The sequence below is a fragment of the Manis pentadactyla genome, chromosome 1, assembly GCF_030020395.1.
Source record: "Manis pentadactyla isolate mManPen7 chromosome 1, mManPen7.hap1, whole genome shotgun sequence".
NCBI classification, from domain to species: domain Eukaryota; kingdom Metazoa; phylum Chordata; class Mammalia; order Pholidota; family Manidae; genus Manis; species Manis pentadactyla.
Genome location: NC_080019.1, coordinates 215,941,717 through 215,965,438, shown reverse-complemented (window position 1 = coordinate 215,965,438; position 23,722 = coordinate 215,941,717). Strand labels below are relative to the sequence as shown.

Below are 23,722 nucleotides of genomic sequence, written 5' to 3'. Positions count from 1 at the left end.
CAGTTAGGGTAATAGTACGGGCAAGTGGTTCTTGACAGCTGAGGCAGATCGGGAAGGTGCTGAGAGCCTAGAGACCATGAGTTGAACCCACTACCCACAGCGATGCCACCAAGTCCTTCTGGGAGGCGTATCTCTGTGGCAACCTTACAGCTCTTCTAGAAGCCACTTGATCATTCCAGTTATATGAGCCAGCAAACTGCCCATGTTCTTCAAGCCAGTTTGAGCTCAGTTACTTTATTTGCAATCAAGAGGCTCTACACTTCCCTTCAAAGTAAAGTTCCTCTGGAACATCAAGATTCCAGTAAAGTATACACTATTGAAACAGGTTGGGAGCCTGATTTAAACCCATACCAACGAACATGATGGCAATCATGTCTGCTAATCAAGCCCCAAATCCACAGTCTCCGGCTGGCTTATACATTTGAAGTGATCAGGTACTGATGATTGGAAATGTGTGTTTTATTGGGCTGAGGGTTTTGTGATTAAAACTGACATGTCACAGGGGGAAAAGACTTTGGTTTGTATGTCATGGAACAAATGAAGTTCAGCATATTTTCATTTGAATAAGCTTTACTGTGATGGGAAAAAGACTTGTCAGTTTTGCCTCTGGTCAGAAAGATTCTCTCTAACCCATTTATGGCACTGTGATGTTCATCCTCTCAATAACACAGTGTATGTGCTTCTCTGAGAACAGTGATTTATATATTAATAATGCCCTCTTTGTTCCTACAAGTGACCAAGTTTGCAATAGTGTGCATGAGAGGAGGAAAATCAAACCAACACTCCTCCAGGCTCAGATTGGGAAACAATGCTTATTAAATTATTTTTCTGTGTGCTGAAGTTCATTTTCACTCTGGGTAGCTATTTTATGAAGCATCTGAATTTTTAGCAATATTTCACTTTATACCATGTAGCATAAATTTGCAGTCCCAACACCCCAATGAAAATAATGTGAATATACACACATGTATTATTCATATATATGCATTTGTATATATTAATAAGCATGTATAAGCATGTGTTTAAGAGAGAGAGAGAAATCACAAAGACTCCGATGTATGTCAAGGTTTGAAACCAAGAGACAAATGATAATGGTGTAAGGATAAAGCATTGTTCAGCACCATTTGGTATTTCAAATGAAGTCCATCTCTCTTGCCTTTAGAACCCTCCTTGTTGGAATGAGTAAATAATGTTCAGGAACTTCTGTGAATGGACCATCTTTTGTAGAGTTTTTCATATTCCAACAGAGCTGACAGAATCCTACGCTTGGGTTATCAAGTTTCTCAGGGCACTTTATGGAAGCAATAACAGTACATATGCTGTGGGTCTTGCCCTGAAACTTACTCAGTAAATAAAAAAAATAAAACCAGAGCACTTCTTACCTCCAGAGTGAGGTGGAGGGCCACAGAGTAGGACGACTCCCTGGCCTTCACGCACTGACACTGTACTTCTCATTTTGGTTTTAAAGTTTTCAAGATCTGATTTGAAAACAAAACAAAAAGACATTTCAGAAAGGATAATCAAATTAAAATGTTCACACAGAGACATTCCTTACTTTCATGGGATAATTCTAAAAAATCCCTTGTCGGGAATCTCAGGAGGGGAATATTTGCTTTGATAAGGAAAAGTAGGATTTTGGTATCCGTATTAAGGCTTCCAGAAAGTCAGCAGTACAATAAAAATATATACCCACTAATCCTGTGTTCTGTAATAATGTCAGAGATGTCATGTGGGCTCTTCAAAATGGCAAAGTATATATATTAGAATTAAATAACCAGGCAGTATGTCTTAAAGAAGGAAATGAATTTTCTTTAACAAGAAAATATACTTAAACTGGTACCTACATTTGCCAGTGATTCACCAAATCATGAAGACTTTTAACTTCACCTTTTAATTACAGCCTACTATTCATGAATATCTCTCCTAAAATATTTTATCATAAGTAGCCTAAATCAGTCTTATTCTACCTATAGTTATTGTTGTTATTTACAAGCACCGTTGAAAATATTCAGCTTCTGCCTATATGATTTCTTTGTCCATGTCTTGAAGGGTTCTGTAGAAGATGTGTATTTCTGGAAATTACCAAGTAAGTAACATTCAAAGGATAACAGTAAATTAAATCCACATATTCCTTTTTATTTGTAGCTGTGAAAAAAAACAAATTGTTTTTATAATTGCCCAAAGAATTTTTTTCAAGTGTTGAATAAAGCAATCAAGGCAAATACTATTTTGATCACCAGCAGTTACATTTTTTAAAAACATTTCACTTCTTCCAATAACAATCCAGGACAGCAAATTCTGATTCACACTCTCCAGCTTAAATTATAGCATGGAGGAAAATTATATTTGTTTCATTTTGAACAAAGTTTAAGCCTATGGGGAGAAAGGAAGAAAAAAAGCTGTAATTTAGAAAACAAAACTTATGAATACCACAGTTAATATACTCAATGGTATCACGTTCTGTATGAGAACAATTGCATTGCCAATTTGGGAAAGACTGTGCTCATATCATAGCTCTTAAGGGTTGATATAAATTGCCTATATAGTAACTATAAAGTGAGGTGGTGTGTATGTTAGAATACAAGTTGAAAAATTTCAAATCTGCCTTAAAAAATGTAAACAGCAAACTAATTATCTTTAAATTGATAAAACTACAAACTATAGGCACTTATGAATATTCTAAGCACCTTACATCAATACATCAGAGGGAAATAAGAAGGGCTATGTACTTCATTTCATTGTTATTGGCAAACAGTATTCCACTGCTAGGTTATAAGCATGGAATAAAGCTATTCAGGAAAACTTACTATATTTGCCCATAGAAGAAGAAAAAGTAGTGTTTCTGGGCTTATTTTAACTAGATGTTACTCTGCACAAATATGATAACATAGCAGTATATCATTTTAAATGTGTAACTAAAAGGCAACATTATCAAATCATTAAAGCTCTTGAAGTGTAACTGAGTTGGAACTGTAAGACTGTACCATCCAAATGTTTTCCAATGACTAAATAGAGAAGTACATCATATCAGAATGTAGCCTAGGCATGAAAAAAAAATTGAAATGGTTATTTTTTGACAGCCAATTACGTATCAGCACTGTTGATTGCCTACCCAGTTTTTGTTTTCTTCTGCTACATAACTTCACACCATAGAAATTATTCATCACTGATTTTTAACTAAAGTACTCAAAAACAGATAAAATAGTTATACAGAAATAATGTCTCAGTCTCTTTTGCTTAAGTACTAATATTTCCTGGCACAGATTTGTCCATTGCTCAAGATATTTGCATTGTTACTATCTCCACAGTATATGAAAGCAAGAAGCATTATTTTGGGACACCTGAGGTGGCCAGTTCATGGAGCATATGCTTCAAGGATAGCAAAGAAAAATAATTTTAGTGGCTTTAATGTGTTTTCCAAGACTCTGTTGCTAGCAAAGCACTGTGATTACAATGGATTTTTTTTTCCTTCTATGAAGCAGGATCTTCAGAATTCTTAATTTATGTTGCTCAAAGTGGTCCAGGACCACAGGCATCATTATCACATAGGTTGTTTATTACAAATGTAAGTATACTTGAAACTACTGAGTCAGAATTAGATTAGCATTTTTAACAAGCTTACTAGCTGAAGCTATGCACACCAAATATACTAGTTCAACCAGGATGAAATATCTTCAAACCGTATCTCAAACTTTTTGGAACATATGAAAGTGCTTATGAGATAAAGAATCTTAAATATCCATCAGCGTGAAGGATGGAAAAGGCATCAGTGACTTAGTAAACAAGAAAGCCTACAGAACTTCAGTCTACTGCACGCCAGATTCTGAAAGTAAAAATCATATGAATCATTGGGGTCTCCTTTCAAGCTGAGCCCTGTCTGGATAAAGACACACTTGGGACCAACAGGAAGAACCTTGATCTTATGGTTGTAAGTGCATAGGAAGGAACACACATAACCTAGAGATGTAAGATGTCTCAAAAGAGCAGAAGCTGGCCAGATGAATAGAGAATGGTGGTGGCGGTTAGTGATGGTAGTGTTGGTGGTGGTGTGTGTGTGTATATATATATGTGTGTGTGTGTTTGTCAGGAGATATTTTTCCAGAGACAGGCAGCAACAAAGGAAAAGCATAGATGCAGAAGAACATCTGTCATGTCAAGATTTCCTCTCTTTTCTGGGAGCACTAGGAATTAGAGAGATAAAAGTAGTGTAAATTGTCCAAAATGTTTTAGATTACTGAGATATCTACTGGAAGGTTATATGGGAAATCCCAATTCAACTCAAGACTGCAGTTAAACCCATTCTTCGTAAGAATTGTATTAGAAAACATTCTGCTTGGGACCCAGAATAAATGAAAAGCAATTCCAGAATATATTGGGTAGGAACTTCTCAGATTTTTCTTTTTGACTCTTCTCTAATTTTCACAAACTCTGGTATTATTCTGTAGCTTCTAGTTTAAAAACAACTTTAAAAACAAGCCAAAATGATAAAAAGCATGTATGAAGTAGTACAAATAACATCATATTTCATGGTGAAAGACTGAATGCTTTCCCCCTCACATCAAGAATATGACAAGGATGTCCACTCTCACCACTCTTAGTCAATATAGTACTAGAAGTTCTGACTACTTCATTAATAAAATAAATAAATAAAAAGCATATAGTTTGGAAAGGAAGAAATAAAACTACCCCACTTGTAGATGACATGTCGAAATAGAAAATCAGAAGCAACCACTGAAAATGAAGAAACAAACAAAAACCCTCCTTTTACAAATAAGTGAGTTAAATAGACCACAGGATACAATTTCTGAATACTAATATTGAACAGGAAGAAACCAGAATAAAAAACAAAATGACTTCAATTATTCCAAAGAAAATGAAGTACTTAGATATGCAGGTAATAAAACACACAATGGAATTCTACATACTGAAGATGACAAGATAGTGATATAAAAATAAAAATGTAAGTAAATGGTGAGACATACTGTGATGATGGACTGGAGGACTCAATACAATGTCAATTCTCCCCAAATTGATAGATAGGCTTAATGAAATTACTACCAAAATTCAACAATTTAAAGAATTCATTTTGCTTTTATCATCTATAGATACAGTCATTCTTATTCTAAAATAATTATATGAAAAACACAGGCCTTAAAATAGCTAAGAGAATCCTGTACAAGAAGAATAAAGTGGGCAGAATCACTCTATCCAATATTAAGGCTGATTGTATAACTGCAATAATCAAGACAGTGTGGTATTAGAAGAGGGGGAGACACACAAACCAATGGGACAACATAGAGAACTCGAAATAGATCCATGCAAATATGCTCAATAGATTTTTGACAAAGGTACAGAAACAACTGAATGGAAGGAAAGTCTTCAACAAATAGAGCCAGAACAACTGGAAAGCCATAGGCAAAAAAATGAACCTGACTTCACTCATACATAAAAATTAACTCCAAATGGATCATGAATTTAAGTGTAAAACAAAACAAAACAAAAAACAAATGAAAACTATACAACTTCTACAGAAAAATTAAGGAGGACATCTTTGGGATCTAGAGCTAGGCAGAGTTTTTGACAATAAAATACTTAACAAATGCCTGGACTACTAAGAAAAGATTGAAAAACTAGACTTGATCAAAATTAAAAACTTTTGCCTTGTGAAAGCCCACATGAAGAGAATGAAAAGATAAGCTACAGGCTGTGAGAAAATATTTGCAAACTGTTTATCCAGTAAAGGAATAGTTAGAAAAATTAGTAAAAACTCAGTAGTAAAAAATAAAATAACCAATTAGAAATTGGGCAAAAAACATGAACAGGATATATAGATAGCAAATAAGGACAAGAAAAAATGTTCAATGTCATCAGCCATCAGGGAAATACAAATTAAAACCACAATGAGGTATCACTGCCCACCTATTGTAATAGCTAAAGTAATGAAAGCCAACAACTAAACCCTGGAAGGGATGTGGAGAAACTACATCACTCATACTTGCTGGTGGGAATGCAAAATGTTACAGCCACTCTGAGAAACACTTTGGATAATTCTTATAAAACTAAACACACAACTATCAGAGCCCCCAGCAATTGCACACTTGGGCATTTATCCAGGGAAATGAAAACATATGTTCATGCAAAAACCTGCACACAAAAGTTTATACAGCTTTATTTGCTATAATTGTGAACTGGAAACAACCCAGATGTTCCCTAACAGGCAAAAGGTTAAACAAACAGTGGTTACATACATACTGTGGAAAATTCCCCGGCAATAAAAAGCAATGATCTATTGATATGCCCCACAACTTGGATGAATGTTCAGAGAATTATGCTAAGTGAAAAAAGCAATCTTGAGAGATTGTACATGGTATGATTACATTTATATACTATTTTTAAATTAAAAATCCTTAGACATAGAGCACAGGTCAGTGGTTGCTAGTTTAGGAAGGTGGCGACAGGGATGTGGGTGTGGTTATAAAGGGGCCCATTCTGTATCCTGACCACGTGAATATATACACGAACTACACATGTGATAAAACTGTATAAAGCTCAATACACACAGATGAGTACATGTAAAACTGGGGAAATAATTAAAAACAAGGAACAAATCCAGCTCTCCATATTTCCTTTTCCTTTCTTTCCTATTCTTCCACTGCCTACAGCCTGTAGTGCTGCACTCAGATACCTCAAAGCTCCAGCCAAGCACACTGCAGAGTCAGTATCTCCCAAGCTGCCATAGAAGGAGCATGTGCAGGGCCAGGAGAGAAGTACACTCCTGATGCTGACTGCTTTCTCTGTGAAAACTCGCATGGGGCATTCCTGGAATATAAAATACTTTACACCTTCGTTGCTGTCTGTCCATTTAAGGGATTGGGTCAGGTTTTCTACTGGCTGCTCAAGAACTTTCCTTGTAGGTCCATCTCCCCACCTCGGGAGAGAGAGATGGGACCATAAGAAGCCAGTTGAGCATGCAAAGAGAAGAGAGGGGTGATTCTGATTTCCTCTGACAGCCATGTGCTCACTTTGGAATCTGATTCCACCTGCTATATACTGCTGGTGGTGGTTTCTTCTCCATGTGAATGAATTTAGGTAGTCAACTGCCAAGCAGGGTGTGTGGAATGTCACTCAGTGTGACTGTAGGGCACAGTGCACAAGTCTACCTCTCTACGACTTAAAATCTGCCAAAGAATGGCTATCCATCCCCAACAAGTCACCTTGGGGAATGCTGTGGTAAGTGCAGTTACGTAATTTTCTTCATGTAAAATAAGTCAGAAGCTTTAATATAAAATAGACACAGATAAGCCCTGCTAAGGTGTGATGGATATCAGTGTCCTCAACATATCTGAACAAAGAATTCTGCAGAACCCATTTTATGGGAAATGCCAGCAAAAATTCTATACTGAACTGAGTACACATATGTGCAATCAGGTATGTCATAAATATATATAAAAAAGAAGACAATAAGAGACTGCAAAGTAAAACAAGCCATTTCCGTTATGAGGATTAAAATGGAACATAAATATGGCAGTATGTCTGAAATTGTGATCAGTTGACTTAAAGGGTCTTAAAGTTTAAAAATTTAGGGTTCTGCCACAAAACACTTTGTGGTCATTTGCAGTTAGTGCATGAGAAGCTAATAAAATCATTATCACTGAAAACTGCATGTGGGCTTTACTTCCTGTGTAACACAATCCTATTTGATGCAGTAAGGTGAAATGGTACCTTTTCAGTTAAAAGGCAAAATATTACCCAGTAGTGACAGTTACATAAATTGAAGAAGGAACATAGACATAGGCAATGGAATAGTCTTCCATGCATAATGCTTTTAAAGTCTTCAGTGTTTAATGTTGAAATGCTTAGTGGTTTGTAGTTACCAAATTAAATCATAACCTGAGCAGTGTAAATGGCAAGACTGTCTTTAAAAGTATCAAATAGCTTCCAGTAAAGAAAGTTTTGCACTTCTACACCAAAGCTAAGCAAAAATTCAATGAACACACACAAAAAAGGTGATAAAAATCAAGACTGCAGTTAAGGTTTTCATCTTCATCTCCATGGTGTATAAATAAAGAATTTCATGCAATGATTCAGCTTTCTTTATCGAGTGGTAAAACTTAAATTATATGAAAAGTCTCATTAAAGCATGCCACACTACAAAAATAAAAAAAACAAAAACAAAAACATGGTTCAGTGGAAGGACCATGACCTTTCTCCCTTTTACCTGACACATACAGAATCCTCTGGAAGATTTCCCAAATCTGAATGTTAAGACATAGCCAATTGACTCTTAAATCATCTTTGGTATTAGCAAGTCTAAAATATAACCTTTATTTCCTGCTTTATATCCCAACCTGCAAATTCAAAGTGCCTCCTATTTTGTTTCTTTCTTAGTCCAGTTCTCAAAACATTTAATCAACTACAAACAAAGTCCCTAAGGAAAAATTCTCCCTAGCAATATATTTGTTTTAGGGAAAAAAAATGGCTTCTTCAATAGGGGCTTAGTTTTGTTTCCCCAACAGCAGAACCTCTGGAAATACTTGGGTGAGCCACTGTATGTGGGAGATGATCTCAGAAGATAGAAGGGAGTGAAGAGAGTAAGAGAGGATGGAGGAAAAGCCCCCTCTGGGGGCTTGACTGGAGCTGCTACTGTCATCAATGGGGGCTTGGTTCTACATGAACTCAGACAGGCTTAGAATGCCTTCCAGAAGGACAGCCATCTGGAACATCTATATACAGTCCCCCACCTCCAAGACTGGAGGGTTTTCCCTTGGGGCAATTATTCCATGTCCCTCACTGCTGTCACCGTGAGCCTACATGGAACTGTCTGCCCTTTCTGCAAATGAATCAAAGGTCGGCAAAAGGATGAAACACTGGATATGAAAAATGCCTACTGCAAACATCTTATTTAAAGTTTACTAGCTTTTTATAGAGGTTTCAAAACAGGTGTGTACTCTAAGTTTTCAAGCAGATTTAAGTATTCAGTATTTTTAAAAGTCTATTTAGGACACAGGGAAGCACCAAGTAAGATCTTAACATCTTAAGCAAGTATTGTGTTTTGTTGTTTAAATACAACTCAGGAAGCATTGGCATAAAGGGTAAAGGCTAAGCACTGAGCATACTACTCTACAGGACCCTTCCACAGAGGTACTCGCCAGTTCAGCTCCCTCTGCGTCTCTCATCACCCCACTGCTCTGCTACCCCCTGTTCTCAGGCACAGACACTGAAGCAGTAACAGACCACTTGGATTTCCCCAAGCACAAAATACTGGTCCAATCATGCAAATGGTGTTCCCACTCCTGCACTGACTCAGCACACTTGTATTCATCTTTAAAACCACCTTTGGCCACATCCCTTCCCTGAGACTTCAAATTACCCCTGTACTCTCACCTCTATACTTTCTATGCTCTTCTGTTTTCTCATTTTGTTCTCATGGTCTGAGAGCTACTGCAAGATTAGAGCAATGCCTTGTTCATCTTTGTATCTCTAGACTATAGGATATTTCTTGGCAGTCAATGGGTCATCAACAGATGGTGGAAATTAGTTGAACTGTCTTTGTATCCAGGATATTATTTTCTTTGGAATCTCCATGGTGAGTCTCCCACCAAAGTCAAATCCTCTCTGCCTATGTTGTAGATTCCCTTTCTACAGTGAGGTTTAGGAAAACACCACAGGAATAGGAACACCAGGGATCTTGTCTTTGCTCTACCACAGTCCAGGGCCACATGACTGGGGGACTATCGCTGGACTGCTCTGGGCCCGCTAGCTTTCCATTTGTAAAGTGGGGACAACACCTGAGTGCTGAATCTCACAGTTTTCTTTTGTGAGAGGATATTTAGTGTCACAGATTTGCAAGCCCTTTGAAAACTGAAAGGAATTATCAAGTTCAGAGTTTCATCATTGCTTTTGAATGTCTGGTTTTACATCCATCCCTATTTCAGTCTCTCTCATCTTCCCTTTATTGTTTCAAACACGTACAGATCACCCCAAAAGAAAAACAAAACATCTTCCAATGACCCTCATGCCCAACTCTTCCTAAACAGCAGCCCCCTCTAATGACCAGCTCTGTGTTTTCCTTCCACTTTTTTCTCATGTGGTAGTGCATTGTTTTATTTAGTTATCTATTTATTTATTGGAATTGCTTTTATTTATTTATTTCTAATTGAAGTATAGTTGGCATTCAATGTTATATTAGTTTTAAGGGTACTTCACAATTATATGCATTATAAAATGCTCAATACAGTATATGCAGTTATCATCTGTCACCATACAAAGTTAATGTACTATTATGAAGTTATTGTAATATTATTGACTATATTCCCTGTGCTGTACTTTTCATTCCAGTAACTTATTTATTTTATAATAGGATAATATATCTTTATCTCCTTTGCCAGTTTTGCCCATCCTCTTCCCCTTCCCTTCCAGCAACTACCAGTCTGTTCTGTGTTTATGAGTTTATTTCTATTTTGTTTGTTCATTTGTTTTGTTTTCATAGACTCCACATATAAGTGAAATCATATGGTATTTGTATTTTTCTATCTATTTCACTTAGCATAATACCCTCTAGGCCCATCCATGTTGTCATGAATGGCAAGATTTCATTATTTTTTATGGCTGAGTAATATTCCATTATGTGTATATGCTACATTCTTCTACTTTTTAATTTGGTTGAACTCAAGTGTTTGTCCTCTGGAGTCAGGTAAACCCAGTACAATCCTTTCTCTAACACTCTGTTTGACCTGGAGCAGATTACACTTGCTGATCCATGGTAAGTTGAGGCTAATAATGGCAATTATCTCTGCTATTGTTGTGATGAAGAAATAAGATAATTCATGTCATTTACTAAAAACTAGTGTCTAACTTATTAAGTATTCAATAAATGATAGTTATCAATTTTCTTTACATTCTTTCAGAAACCTATCAAGTCTGAAGCTTTTTCCACTATGTCTCTATCCATGATGTTCAATAAATGATAGTTATCAATTTTCTTTACATTCTTTCAGAAACCTATCAAGTCTGAAGCTTTTTCCACTATGTCTCTATCCATGATGCATCCATCAGACTTTTTATTCAAAATGTGCATTGTCTGCTTACCCTCTGACATCTTTTGGATCATCCAATTAGTGTCTCATATTTGACAATTCCTTTTCCTATGCTCATAGTGCCCTCTACAAAATCAGCTCCTCTTCTAATTTCATCTTACTATTATTATTCTCTTAGACTTCCATGTCCAATTTGTACTTCTCTTTCCTGAATTGCTCAAATGACTCAATTTGATCATGTTAATTATTCTGCAAAGTCCAGCCTCTCCCCATTTCACTCTAATTTCTCATTACCAGCGTTTTAACTTTATTGGGACTATCTTATGATGCAAATTCAATTAGTAAGCATTGAATATGACCCCCATATGCCTGTCTCTTAAACCTCAACATCCGCAGTATCATAAGAATATGCTTTTATTAACACTGCCTAAATGGATATTTCATGAAGGAACTAATACATGAATGGATTTACTAGGCTCTGTGATAGAAATTTTCTGGAATTTATCTTATTTAATTTTCATAAAATTAGAAGTATTATTTTTTTCATTTTCCAGAAAATTGTGGCTCAGAGCTATTATAGACTTTGACAGAGGTGATGCATTAAGTGGTGGAACCAGTTCCACTGATTTCAGTTATTTTTATCTTTACACTATACAGTCAGTCAAACCAATCTTTAGAACAGTCTCCCTGCATCTGGTCACTTCTCTCCCATTCAGCCCATCTAACCTGTACCCATAGAGTTGAGTTCCATTTTATTGAAATATAAGTTAATAGACAAAAACAGGCACAGTCGCAGGGGGGTCATCAGGTGAGAAATTGGGGATCAACAGAGGTGAGGCTTAGAACCTCACCCTCCCTGTTCTGAGAGAAATCTTCTGCATACGTGGATGTTTTATTGCCCTTGTCTAGCTTGGATTAACACATAGTCTACAGGCACACACCTGATCATCTACATTTGCTCTCTTACAACACTAAACTATGTTTTCTACCTTTATGTTGTATCTGCCTACCACTTCAGCATCTTATTAAAAATAATAAAGAGAGAAATGTGGTATCCACATATAAATCAAGTATAAAAATCAAAAGTGTATTCATATTTGAACTGACTGTTTATAGTTCACAATGCATGAGCAAAACCAAAAGTTTCTGTGATGACTGCCCTTGTACTGTTCACCATGTAACTTATTCACTATGTAAGAATTTGTTCTCCATGTAAGAACTTGTTCGTTATGCTTCAGAAGATTGGAGACTGATGAAAATTAGGCTTGGGGTGGATTAATGATTGTGCATTGAGCATTGACTCCCCTATACAGAATTTTATTGTTGTTAACAACCATTTGATCAATAAATATGAGAGATGCCCTAACAAAAAAAAAAAAAAAATAGACAAAAACAAAAATGAAAACAAGAAACACTAAAACCAAAAAAAAAAAAAAAACAGTTGATGAAGTTTGTATACAAAAAGAAAGGGAGCTGCTATTTATATAAAAAAATGAACGTAAAGACTTTTGAAAAACTCAGTGAAGGAAATGTATGCTTTCTCAAAAATTGATGCCAAAATAGGTGGAATAGATGGGGCAAGATAAAGCTTGCAAATGCAAAATACAAATCCTTAGATTGTAGACTGTTTAAATCAATTACCTAGTTTCTTCAGAAACATTTTTTGAATTTCCATTCAAATTCAAAGTAAAATGATAATTGGAAACCTCAGAAGATTCATAATAAGTCTGGCTTATACAAATAATAATATGAACTTCTGGCATCCAATGTCAAAGAAGAATGTTTGGCACAACATTAAAAACCAACAAATAAAAACAAAAATATATATACAGTTATATATTCAAAACAAAAATAAAAATTTCATGATAAATATATATGCCTTTTCTTATCATTACCTGTTTTAAAATTAATTTTCAATTAATGGTCCAACTACTAGTCCCAGCTATACCAAATAAGAAAGCCTGTTATATATATTTAGAAAAAGGTATATGTTAGATTGTTAAGTCAGAAAAGAAAACATAAGGATACTTTAATATTTCAGCTATTAATGATTTGCTCTTCTAACATATTAAACCTAGAAAAAAATAAAAACAAAAAAACCAAATCTCCCCGTTTGATTATGGATTTAATTTCACCTCAAATACTAAAATTCAAAACATGAACATTTAATGTAAAGTGAAGAATAAAACAAATATATACTTTCTGAAAATATTTTTCTTCTTAGACTTCGTGTGTGTGTGTGTGTGTGTGTGTGTATATATATATATATATATATACACATATGCAAAGAACAGCTTTGTCATCAAACCACATTTTTTTAAAAGATTTATGTATCAACACCATGAATCATTTTCCTTTTCTTTGAAACAGAGATCTCCAGGTATACCAGAGGTTTGAGATAATTTAGAACATCTGAAAATCCTATTTTAAAATCAACTTGAGTTTAATAGAGCCATAGAAAAGCCAATGTTCCCATACAAAACTTTACGGAATAAGGAAAGCAGTATTTTTTAGACTATTTAGGAACATTATATTTCAAAAACTAACCATGGTGTTGGGTGTGCCACAGTTCTTCTAATAATTAGATATGCAAAGATGTGATTGGTACTTTCACTTAGAAACTTCTACTTGTCAATTTGGAAATAAAAAGATCATATAAAATGATAATGATCTGAATACAGGAACAAATCATACCACTTCAACACAGTGGTCTTGATGATGTTCTGAAACATTTTTAAAAAGCTTGTTAATTAACCATCTAGATTAAAATGTCTCAGTGGCTTCTTTAAGCAAAGAATTTGAAGTTAGACTTCAGTTGGAGTATCTGCTACTAAAACTAGCTCTATGTGATTTTGTACACTTTGTCAGACTCTTTGATATGCTGATACTTCTGAAAAATGCAGATTATCTGAAAAAATGCAGATAATATAACCTGTGTTGGAAGCTTGCTGAGAGGATTTTATGAGAAAATAAATGCAGAAGTCTTGGAATATATTAGTTGCTCACCAAGTATTAGCAGGCTGCTTTTCCCCCCGAGGCAAGGATATCAACGTCTCCATTTTACCTCTATTTAGCCTCTTGCTTTTTATAGGTATGTCTCTTGCCCCAGGAATATCATACTTTCCATTGTGTTTCCTCTGCAATTACTGGAATGGTTGCTAAGTAATATATGTTGAATTCGACATATGAAATGAGTTTCCAAAGCTCCTGATCTTTGCTGTCTGTGGTTGGCTGAGTATCACTGGATTGTTTCTAAATTTCATGGGAACAGTTGCCTTTAATATATACATGGGATTTTAGCAATAAATATGTTATATGCCTAATTCTACCCATCATTGAAATAATGAAAAATAAAAATAAGTTAACATAGCACAATGACTCTCCTAAATCTATAGGAAAAATAATCAAAACTGGAATCCTTACTGTTATTTACAAATACTTTATTTTTTAACGATTCATTCAGCAGCACAGCTCCAGACTAACAGCATGGCTCACAGGTGACAAGAACTCCTATGGTTTCACATGCAGAAAGTACCCTTGTTGCACAGAAGATAATTAGGTTTATTTTTTCTTTAATTGTAAGATTACTTTATATTGAAATTTTTCATCAAAATGAGACATCAAAGATTACTTATGGATTGCATGAAAAAATATTTACCTAATTTAAGTTAAATGGAGATTACTTTTTTAAAAAAATTTTTATTAAGGTATGATTGATATACACTCTTATGAAAGTTTCACATGAAAAAACAATGTGGTTACTACATTTACCCATATTATCAAGCCCCACCCATACCCCAATGCAGTCACTGTTAAATGGAGATTACTTTTTAAAGATTCATGTATTTTATGTAAGATGATTCTCAAAAAAAGAAAGAAAAATCTGAGATAAGGCAATATATATTATTATTCCCAATTTTCACATGAGCAAATCATAGCCATGAGAGGTTAGATTTTTCCCAAAGTCACACTGTTAATTCAGTCAGAGCCACACTGATGGCACAAGCTCTGATTTCTAACTTGGAGAAAAAGGAGGAATATCACATCCAAATTAAAGTTCAAGCCTCTGAGTCTTTTTCATTCCTTAGAAGCCCTACTTTAGAAAACTTGAAATGGATATTTGCCCAACCTCAAAGTCATATTTAAGGTATGTTCATTATTTCAATCATTCATTCTTTTATTATATATAATCATTACTATTAATCATTCATTCTAAAAATCTGATAAGCCTCCACTAGGCTGAATGAAAGAGGTGTTTTCCCTTTCAAAACCTGCCAGCTGGTTCCTCAACCACATGAAGCCTTGGATTCCTCTTTCTCAACTAGGAGGAAAAACACCTGCCCAGGAATCCCCTGAGGTTTGATACAATGATCACAGGACTGTAGACATCCTTCTGCCTCCTGGGTACCTAAAATGGTGTTTGCATATATTACGTACTAAGTATATGTAAAGATGTCATTATATGATTTCAATAAGAGATCTCACTCTTTTATACCTTTGTATTAATCTACACAAAACAATTAATTGAAGTCCATTGGTGAAAGGGAGATTGATAACATCTTAGATCACTACCTCGCCTACTTGATTTCTGTTGTTCTGCTGCAGATCTCTTGAATTATGAACTTAACTTACAAAGCAAACTGCTAGCAAAAAAATCTCTCACAAAATATAACTGTAGAATTAAAAAGTGTATTTCCCCAAATTTAACACTGAGTTAGACTTACTGTGTCATGTACATCAACTTCAAAGCTTTTATAAAAACAAATGTATGCAATTTTACCATTAATGAACAATAATAAAAAGTATCATTTGTAATAATAACTTCTTGTTAATTTTTATGAGGTCTTTAAAAACATTTAACCCAGAAAAAAAATTAACTTATTATAGTTATTTAAGAAAATAGACATATATTATTTTGACATTTTACCACCATACTGTAAACTAAAGCATAATGGATGAATATAAATATTATGATATCCTGCTTGTTGCTATGGAAACATCACTATTAGTATACCTTTGAATATGCATTTGTCTGGCTAAGCAAACAAGCACAAATTCATACTACTTGTTCTCTTTGTAAGTTATATCTGAGATCCAGAATAAGTAAAGAGGAAGAAAGCAATTTGTGCTTCAGAAATGCATTACACATGAGACTAGGTGACGTGTGGATCCATTAGTCTAATAGACCCCCCCACTTTCTAGTACTTAAGGAGCCCTGGAAAAACCTTTCTCCGTTTAAATTTTTAAAGCACAAAAATGTACACAAATTAGAAAGTAATTAGGGCAACTGTTCTGATGTGGAAGGTAAAACGGATTGAAAATGGACAGATGTAAATATATGCTTGTTAGAATAAATGTGCCAACCTATTAAATGAGCTATATTGTGCTTCAGACCTGTTTCTTCAAAGTGCCAGAAATCATGAAACTAGAAGGAGAAATGCACTCTACCAATCTTATAAATGGTATTTCTCTACATAAACTTTTTTTTTTTTGCATTTAGCTGACATGATAAAGTAGGCTACTATTCTCATGGAAAATATTGCTCCACAAGTATATGCTAACTTTTTTAACACTGACGTCTCTATATTCCTGCTCGACTCAATTTCAATTTTTGCTTAAGTACTACATAATCAGGTAGGAGGCTTTCACAGTAAAGTAGATTGGATAAGAAATGGATAGAATTAAGACTGTGGAAACAGGATAGAGAGGAAGAGATGGATTTTAGGAATATCTTCAAGAGATAAAATTAGGTGATTGACACTGTGGAAATATCAATAAGGAAGACATGTGCTAGAGGAAAGTCCACATTCCTATGCATGACATGGTCCAGAAGGATCTGAACCTTGTCTGCCTCTTCTCCACCATGACCCTTTACAGTTCGGTCAGAAGGGACTCCTTTCTGAACTGCATGAAGAACTATTTGGTGTTTCTCAGGCTTTCCTTGTTCTACACCTGCCATTTGGCTAGTTACTACCACACCCTCCAGTCTCAGCTTAGGTACTATTCCCCATGGAAGGGCTTTTTAATAGGTTCCTTATCAGAGCACAGAGGTTTTACACACTGTGTGAGCTTCATGAAAGCAGAGGACTATTGGCGATGACTTGGCTCTTAGTAGAAGCTGTGTGAGTTTCCTAAAACTACCGTAACAAAGTACCATGAATGGGAGAGCTTACAATGACAGAAATGTATTGTTGTACAATTCTGGAAGCTGGAAGACTAAAATCAATGCATCAAGAGAGCCATGCTAAAGCCTTACCCCTAAAGCCTTAGGGAATCCTTCCTTGCCTCATCCTTCCAGCTCTACTGGCTTGCTGACAATCTTTGGCATTTAGATTGTAGATACATCACTCCAATCTCTAACTATACATCACTCCAATCTCTGACTACATAGCCTATCATCTCCCTGTGTGTCTGTCTTTACATAGATGTCTTCTTATGGGGACACCAGCCAAAACAGATTAGGGACACAGTCCACTACAGTATGATGTGTCATAACTGTTGACTTCTACAACCACCTTATTTCCAAGTAAGGGCATATTCTGAGATACTGGGTTAGTACTTTAATCTAAGTTTTTTGGGGGGACACAAGTCAACCCAAAACAAGTGGTGAACAATATTATGCATCAATGAAACAAGTAAAAATGTTATGTCTGGGACAGAAGTGGCATTCAAGAATAAAGTCTTGAGCATTTCTCACACTACCTATGCATGTTTTTGAATGCTAAGCAATAGATATACTATGGAAAGTCAGGTTTCCCATGTCTTGTCCCAGAACATTTTATAAACCAAACAATGGATAATGTTTACTCACAAGCATCAAGATAATGACATAATTCTTTAGACTCTTCTTATGTCCAACAGAGCTAACTCTCTACTTTTCAGCAAATACTATTGTTCTTGGTGTCCCCTACTCCAAACTCAACAGGCACTTTAAAAGTAAATGTGGTATAGCTTTGCTTAAACATTTTTTTAAATTATAACTTTAACTAAATTTGGATATACTTCTAAAAAAACTATTTTAATTGAGGATTTTTAGCAAAATTTTAAATGTTCTCAATAATAAACCTGTCAGGAACGAGCTGAATTTGGCATCTTCTTTCACTGCTCGGTTAAGGGACATTATCAACTATAAAAATTAATCTGCATTAAAATCCATACATGGTTAACATAAAGTGATGTTAAACACAAATGTTGCTGAATATTTCTAAAAATATTACTTACTCCTGATACTACATGTTATGTGGAAAGATAAAAAAAAAAAAAAAACAAAGCTCTGCACTAGAAGGAATTAAATTCAGCTATCTCTAAAGAAGTCAGCAAAGAGAACAGCTTCATTAAAGTATGCAGTGTCTAGATGGTGATCGCGTTATTACTCCAGGATGAATACTGCCTTTCAGTATGCTTGATGCTAGTAATGATATTCATAATATTTAATGCACTAATGATATATTTCAGTTAGAAAGTTAACTGATGTTTGCAATGAAACACTTTCTAGGATGTCGGTCTTCTGACAATCACATATGAAAACACTAAAAAACTACTCTTGCATTATGAATACCTTGCACTAGAACCAATGAACTTACAGAGAAATGCTTTCATAAGATACGTATTAAACTATAACAGTAAGCAAAAGCTGAGCTAATAACGCATGAACTTGCAAAGCAGTATATTTTATGTAGCTTCTTAATGTGTATTCTTAAAGCAAGGGAAACAAAAAATTAGGAATGCTGCAGTAATGCTAGCAGAAAAAGCTGTGATCCATCATTAGGAATTAATGGAGAAGACATTAAAGGAGAAGACAGGGCTCTGCAATGGCCTCTGCACATCTTCATTTGTGCTTGAATAAAACGGATGTGAAAATGTAGAAATTTGACTGTACTGATTAGTTTGGGCACAGATGAAGTTGAACTCAGGGCTGCCGCCTATGGCTGCACAGGCTGTGCACTACGTAACTCTCGAGGGCATCTTTCCCATGGACTACAATGTGAATAATGTCCTGAAGAGTTGTACAGTGCTCAGTTGTCACAACCACACAGGGCAGTTCTGCTTCAAGGCCAAGTCTTCATAGCCCTGATTTTTACAGTATGCTGCCCTAATTCACAAAGGCCAGCAATTGGCAGATCTGGGTAGCTCTCACTTTCCCATGGCTGACCCCTACCAATGAAACCTACTCACCCCTCCTGAGACCTGAAGGACTCATGTCTCTGACTTTTGGTGCACTGGTTTTAGAGCCAGAAGAATTAGGTATGAGTTCATGATCTGTTGCTTAATAGCTCTGTGAATCTAGCCAAGCTGCTTATTCTCTCTGTGACTCAGTTTCCTCATCTGTAAAATGAGAGTAATACTTACCTGGACTACCTGAGGAAGTTTTTAACAACTAAGAACAAAAATAGCATATATGAAGATGTATTATTGATCAGGCACTGCTCTAGCATCTTGCAAGCATTAATTTCTGCAGAAAAGAGATTTACTCATATTTTTACCTAGATCGGCAGGCTGTTGTAAGAGGTTTCTGTAAGAGCTGCTGTATATATGTATATGTGTGTATATATATTTGTATGTATTTATATATAAATATATACACACATATGTATTTTTAGAAAGAGAGACACCCTGTTAAATGTTGATATTAGAAGCCCTAGACTTAAATACAGTAACCACTAGCCACATGTAGCTATGGAGTCCTTGAAATGTGACTGGTCTAGATTGAAATGTGCTATAACTGGATTTCAAAGACTTGGTGTAAAAAATGTAAAATATATCAATAATTTTATGGAACATGTTGAAATAAAAATTTAGGATATACTGTGTTAAATAAAATTATTATTAAAATCAATTTCAACTGTCTCTTTTTGCCTTTTTATGTGTGGCTACTTGAAAAATTTAAATTACCTATGTGATGTCAATATATCCTTTCTAAATTCTTCTGTACAAATATTCCATTGTAACTATTTTATGTGAATGTCATACAAGTAGTTCGAAATTTCCAAAGGAATTTCCTTTGTTCCATTTACAATTATTTCATAGGTGGATATTCATCCAGCTGCTATTACATACATCCAGATGTATATATGTATATGAACTACATGTATTCATGTGTGGCATGCTTTAATGGGGTAATTGATGGAAAGTTTGGAAGAGCACAGGACATAAGAAAGCCAACAAGGGACAGTACTGCAGGGCTAGTGACAGTAGGGAATCAACACACACTTAAGACTGACAAGTGAGGACAAGAGAGGTTTCCAGGTGTATGGAGAGGGGTACTGTCAGGAGCTGGCACCTCCAGTAGGACCCCTAGACAACACAGGATGATCTAGCAGGGAGAGAGCTGGGTCACGACATACCCTAACCTTTCCTCTTCTCACTCTCCAATTTCCTACCAGTGTTTCCCATTAGCCAAAACCACCCAAAAGCCAGACTGTAAAGGGATTCCTTGGATGTTGTCCACTGGGTCTCCTGGGGCTTACAACAGGGTGGAAGGTGGATCTGGAAGGACATGGGAAAGAACTAGCCCAATATATATTTTTCATTTTTCTGAAAAATGGCTCTTGTCAATTAAGTGAATAAAATGGACTAGCAATTACATGGAAAACAGGACATACTAAGATACTGCCCAAAACATGTTGAAAGGAGTTTGGCTGAAGGATCTGGCAATTTTGTGTCCAGTGATGACACAATAACACAACACATGACCTATTTTCAAGTTCAAGACTTCCATCAGCTTTCTCTCTTCAGGATGAACCTGTGGGTATGCAGAAGTTACTATCTCTTAGGCTGGAGAGTTTATAAGGAGTTCTACTGCTCCAAGATACTAACAGCAGAAGCAGGAATCTTCTGGATCCCAAATTAAATTGCTCCATTTGAAAAACATGAACCATTCTATAATGAAGAGATAAAGGCAATTTTAACAGGTCATGTTTTCTCTCCAGCTACTGGGGGAATAACTCATTCTGGCAGACCTATCAGGATGCATCCCAGCCTAAAATTGGATGATCCATGTAGCCCATTGCCTGATGTCACTTTATGGATGAGGCACTCAGCTGAGAACATCTGCTTTGCCATTTTCCAGGTTAAAGCTTTATATTCTATGCTACATGGGACAGAACTCTATAGAGTCTTCAGTCAATTACTTATACATATGCTCGATGCGACTCGCCAGTCTTCTCTGGACAGAACTTACTCATGTTACCTTCAGGAATTCCACAGTTCACATCTAAACTGAGGTGGGTATGCCCAGATCTAGGTAACAATGAAGAAAACTTCACTTTTCTCTCTTGCTGTTTATTACCATTCTGAACATACATGTTATGCTGTGAGCAATGCATGTAAGAAACGTAAGTAGATAGACTTCTTTTAATCAACAACACAGAACCACTGGATACTAGTTTAACCACTATTAGAGGGATTAAGACATTTAACTTGCCCTAGAAAATGAGGGAGACTGTGATCATGTAAATACTAACACTCTATTTGTTTTTATTCTCCTATATGTATAATTTATTATTTTAGAGTTCATGGCATCAGAAAGCAAAGCACTTGGATGACTCTGACAAAAATGTACAGTGTAATACCAGGCTCTGAGGTCAGAATGCCACTTGCTTACCCAAGCAACTCAAATTACTTAGCGTCCCTCCCTACACTTAATCTTCTTCAGCTGTTAAACAGGGAGAACAATGTGACATGGATTTCTGGGCTTATTGTGAAGATTAAATGAGATATCATGTACAGGGGCAAGATAATCACTAAATATTAGCTATTACTATAGAAATGTCTTTCCTGACTATACTTAATGAAAGGCCATCATAGTCTACCAGAATGGGGCATTTCCCAACCATTTTTCTGGTTTTCTAGCAAAACAGTGTTTGTTTTCTCTTCTATACAATATCCATCATGATACATCCCATATTCACCTCTGCTTTTGTTCTAAGAAAAAGCCTTTTCTGACAGTCATATGCTTTCTCTATTTAAAATGAAAAACTTATAAACCAACATGTTTCCTTTTTGGTTGTAGACCAGGATACTTCCCAGCTGTTAGAATGAACATCTCTTAGGTGTTTTTCATCTTTTTAAATGGTGTTCTATTTTATCTGTGCTTGTCCTATTATATATCAATTTCCTTCTGTAAGCCAATGCAAGTCTTTTCAGAATCCATGGAGTATAAATCGTAAAGAAATATCTATGTATCATATAATAAAAATTAATGTAGATTCTTTGTAGCTTCTTATTGTTACCCACTTTGGCACCATTTCATGCCAACTGACATCCTGCCACAAGGAAGATGAAGTAAGAGAACAGGACTGAAAATTAAATTAATCACTTTAAAATGAAGTTCTGCATCTTAAGTGAATCACACAATTGCAGTAAAGAGTTTAAATGTGAATTATTTATATATTCTTTCAGAACACTAATCTTTTTAATCATCTTTGCTAGATTAAAAAGAAACCCAGCCATTATTTTTAATAAAGAGAAGAATAAATTCCACTTTGGTTTATAATAATCAGCGAGAGAGCATGTTTAAAGTGAAGAACTCAGGACCTACCCCTAAAGATTCTGATTCTGCAGGTGGTAGACAGGCTTTGGGTCTATTAAATATAAAATGCATGTGTACTATGTAAATATAAAATACAGGGAAGTCCAGGTAGTAATCTGAAGGCCATACATTTTGGAATTTTCCATAAAGGGGTACTCTACCTGGTAAGCAGAAAACCCTCTAACATACTTTATCCTCCATTAAAATGTAAGCCTGGGTAGACTGAAGTCATTTAGATTCTGACATTTACCAAAAATCATTTGGCATTAATTAATTGGCCTTCTTCCAAATATTCAGGAGCATAGCTGAATATTTCAATAGAGAGAAAGCCAAAATTATTTACCTAGGACCTGAACATTCAGATAAATATTCTTGGAACATTGCCACTAAGCAAGAGAAGTGTTTGAAAACTCTGGACACATAGGCAATTTAATTGCATATTCTCAAAAGAACATCTTAAAGTGCATCTCTCCTATTTATAATAATTTGTCATGATCATATGTACTTACATAATCATTTAATAGTAAGAAGATGAATCATCCTGAGTCTAACCCTCCTATTCCTTATGTAAAACAATGAAAACAGTCTTTTGATTACAGATTATTTATGAAATAAAGTGACTTAATTTAGACATTGTTATAACTTTCAGTAAATGGTAGCTGTAGGCATCTATTACTTTGGTAGTGAAGCTTTAATAGTCGACTTTGTAAGTATTGGAAATACATTTTACACATATTGCAGGGAAAATCGAAGTTCCATGGCCAGGATCCTCACCTGATTCTAATCTTCCCATTGTATAGTGTAATGATGTAATACTTAGCCTACTGCGCAGGTGCATGCTTGAATACCCATTGGCGATTAGCCATTATTGCCTGTGTTACTATAAAAAGAGTTCCCCCCCTAATACTAATAGCAGAGCCTAGAGAAGAGAGCACAGGGGCAGGAGAGGAGAGCAGAAAGCAGAGGCTGGAGGCAAGGGCAGAGCCTGGAGCAGAGATAGAGCCTGGGGCACAGGTAGAGCTGGAGGCAGAGAGGTAGACAGATGGGATTCTAGCATTTGACCTACTGCTCTGAGAACAAAGCTCGGTATAAACCCCTTTTTACCCCCAACATTCCGTTGTTGTTACTTGGTCTCACCAAATCCACAGTGAACTTG

General features: G+C 35.6%; 1 protein-coding gene across 3 annotated transcripts in view; it reads right to left on the bottom strand.

Moving 5' to 3' along the window:
* Window positions 1–23,722, bottom strand: part of CNTN3 (contactin 3) — a 377,024-nt gene that overhangs the window by 150,391 nt on the left and 202,911 nt on the right. For all 3 annotated transcript variants that reach the window (XM_036878261.2, XM_036878260.2, XM_036878259.2), the window contains one exon: window positions 1,383–1,478. In XM_036878261.2, coding sequence (XP_036734156.2) covers window positions 1,383–1,478 — 96 coding nt within the window. The remainder of the gene's footprint in view (window positions 1–1,382; window positions 1,479–23,722) is intronic.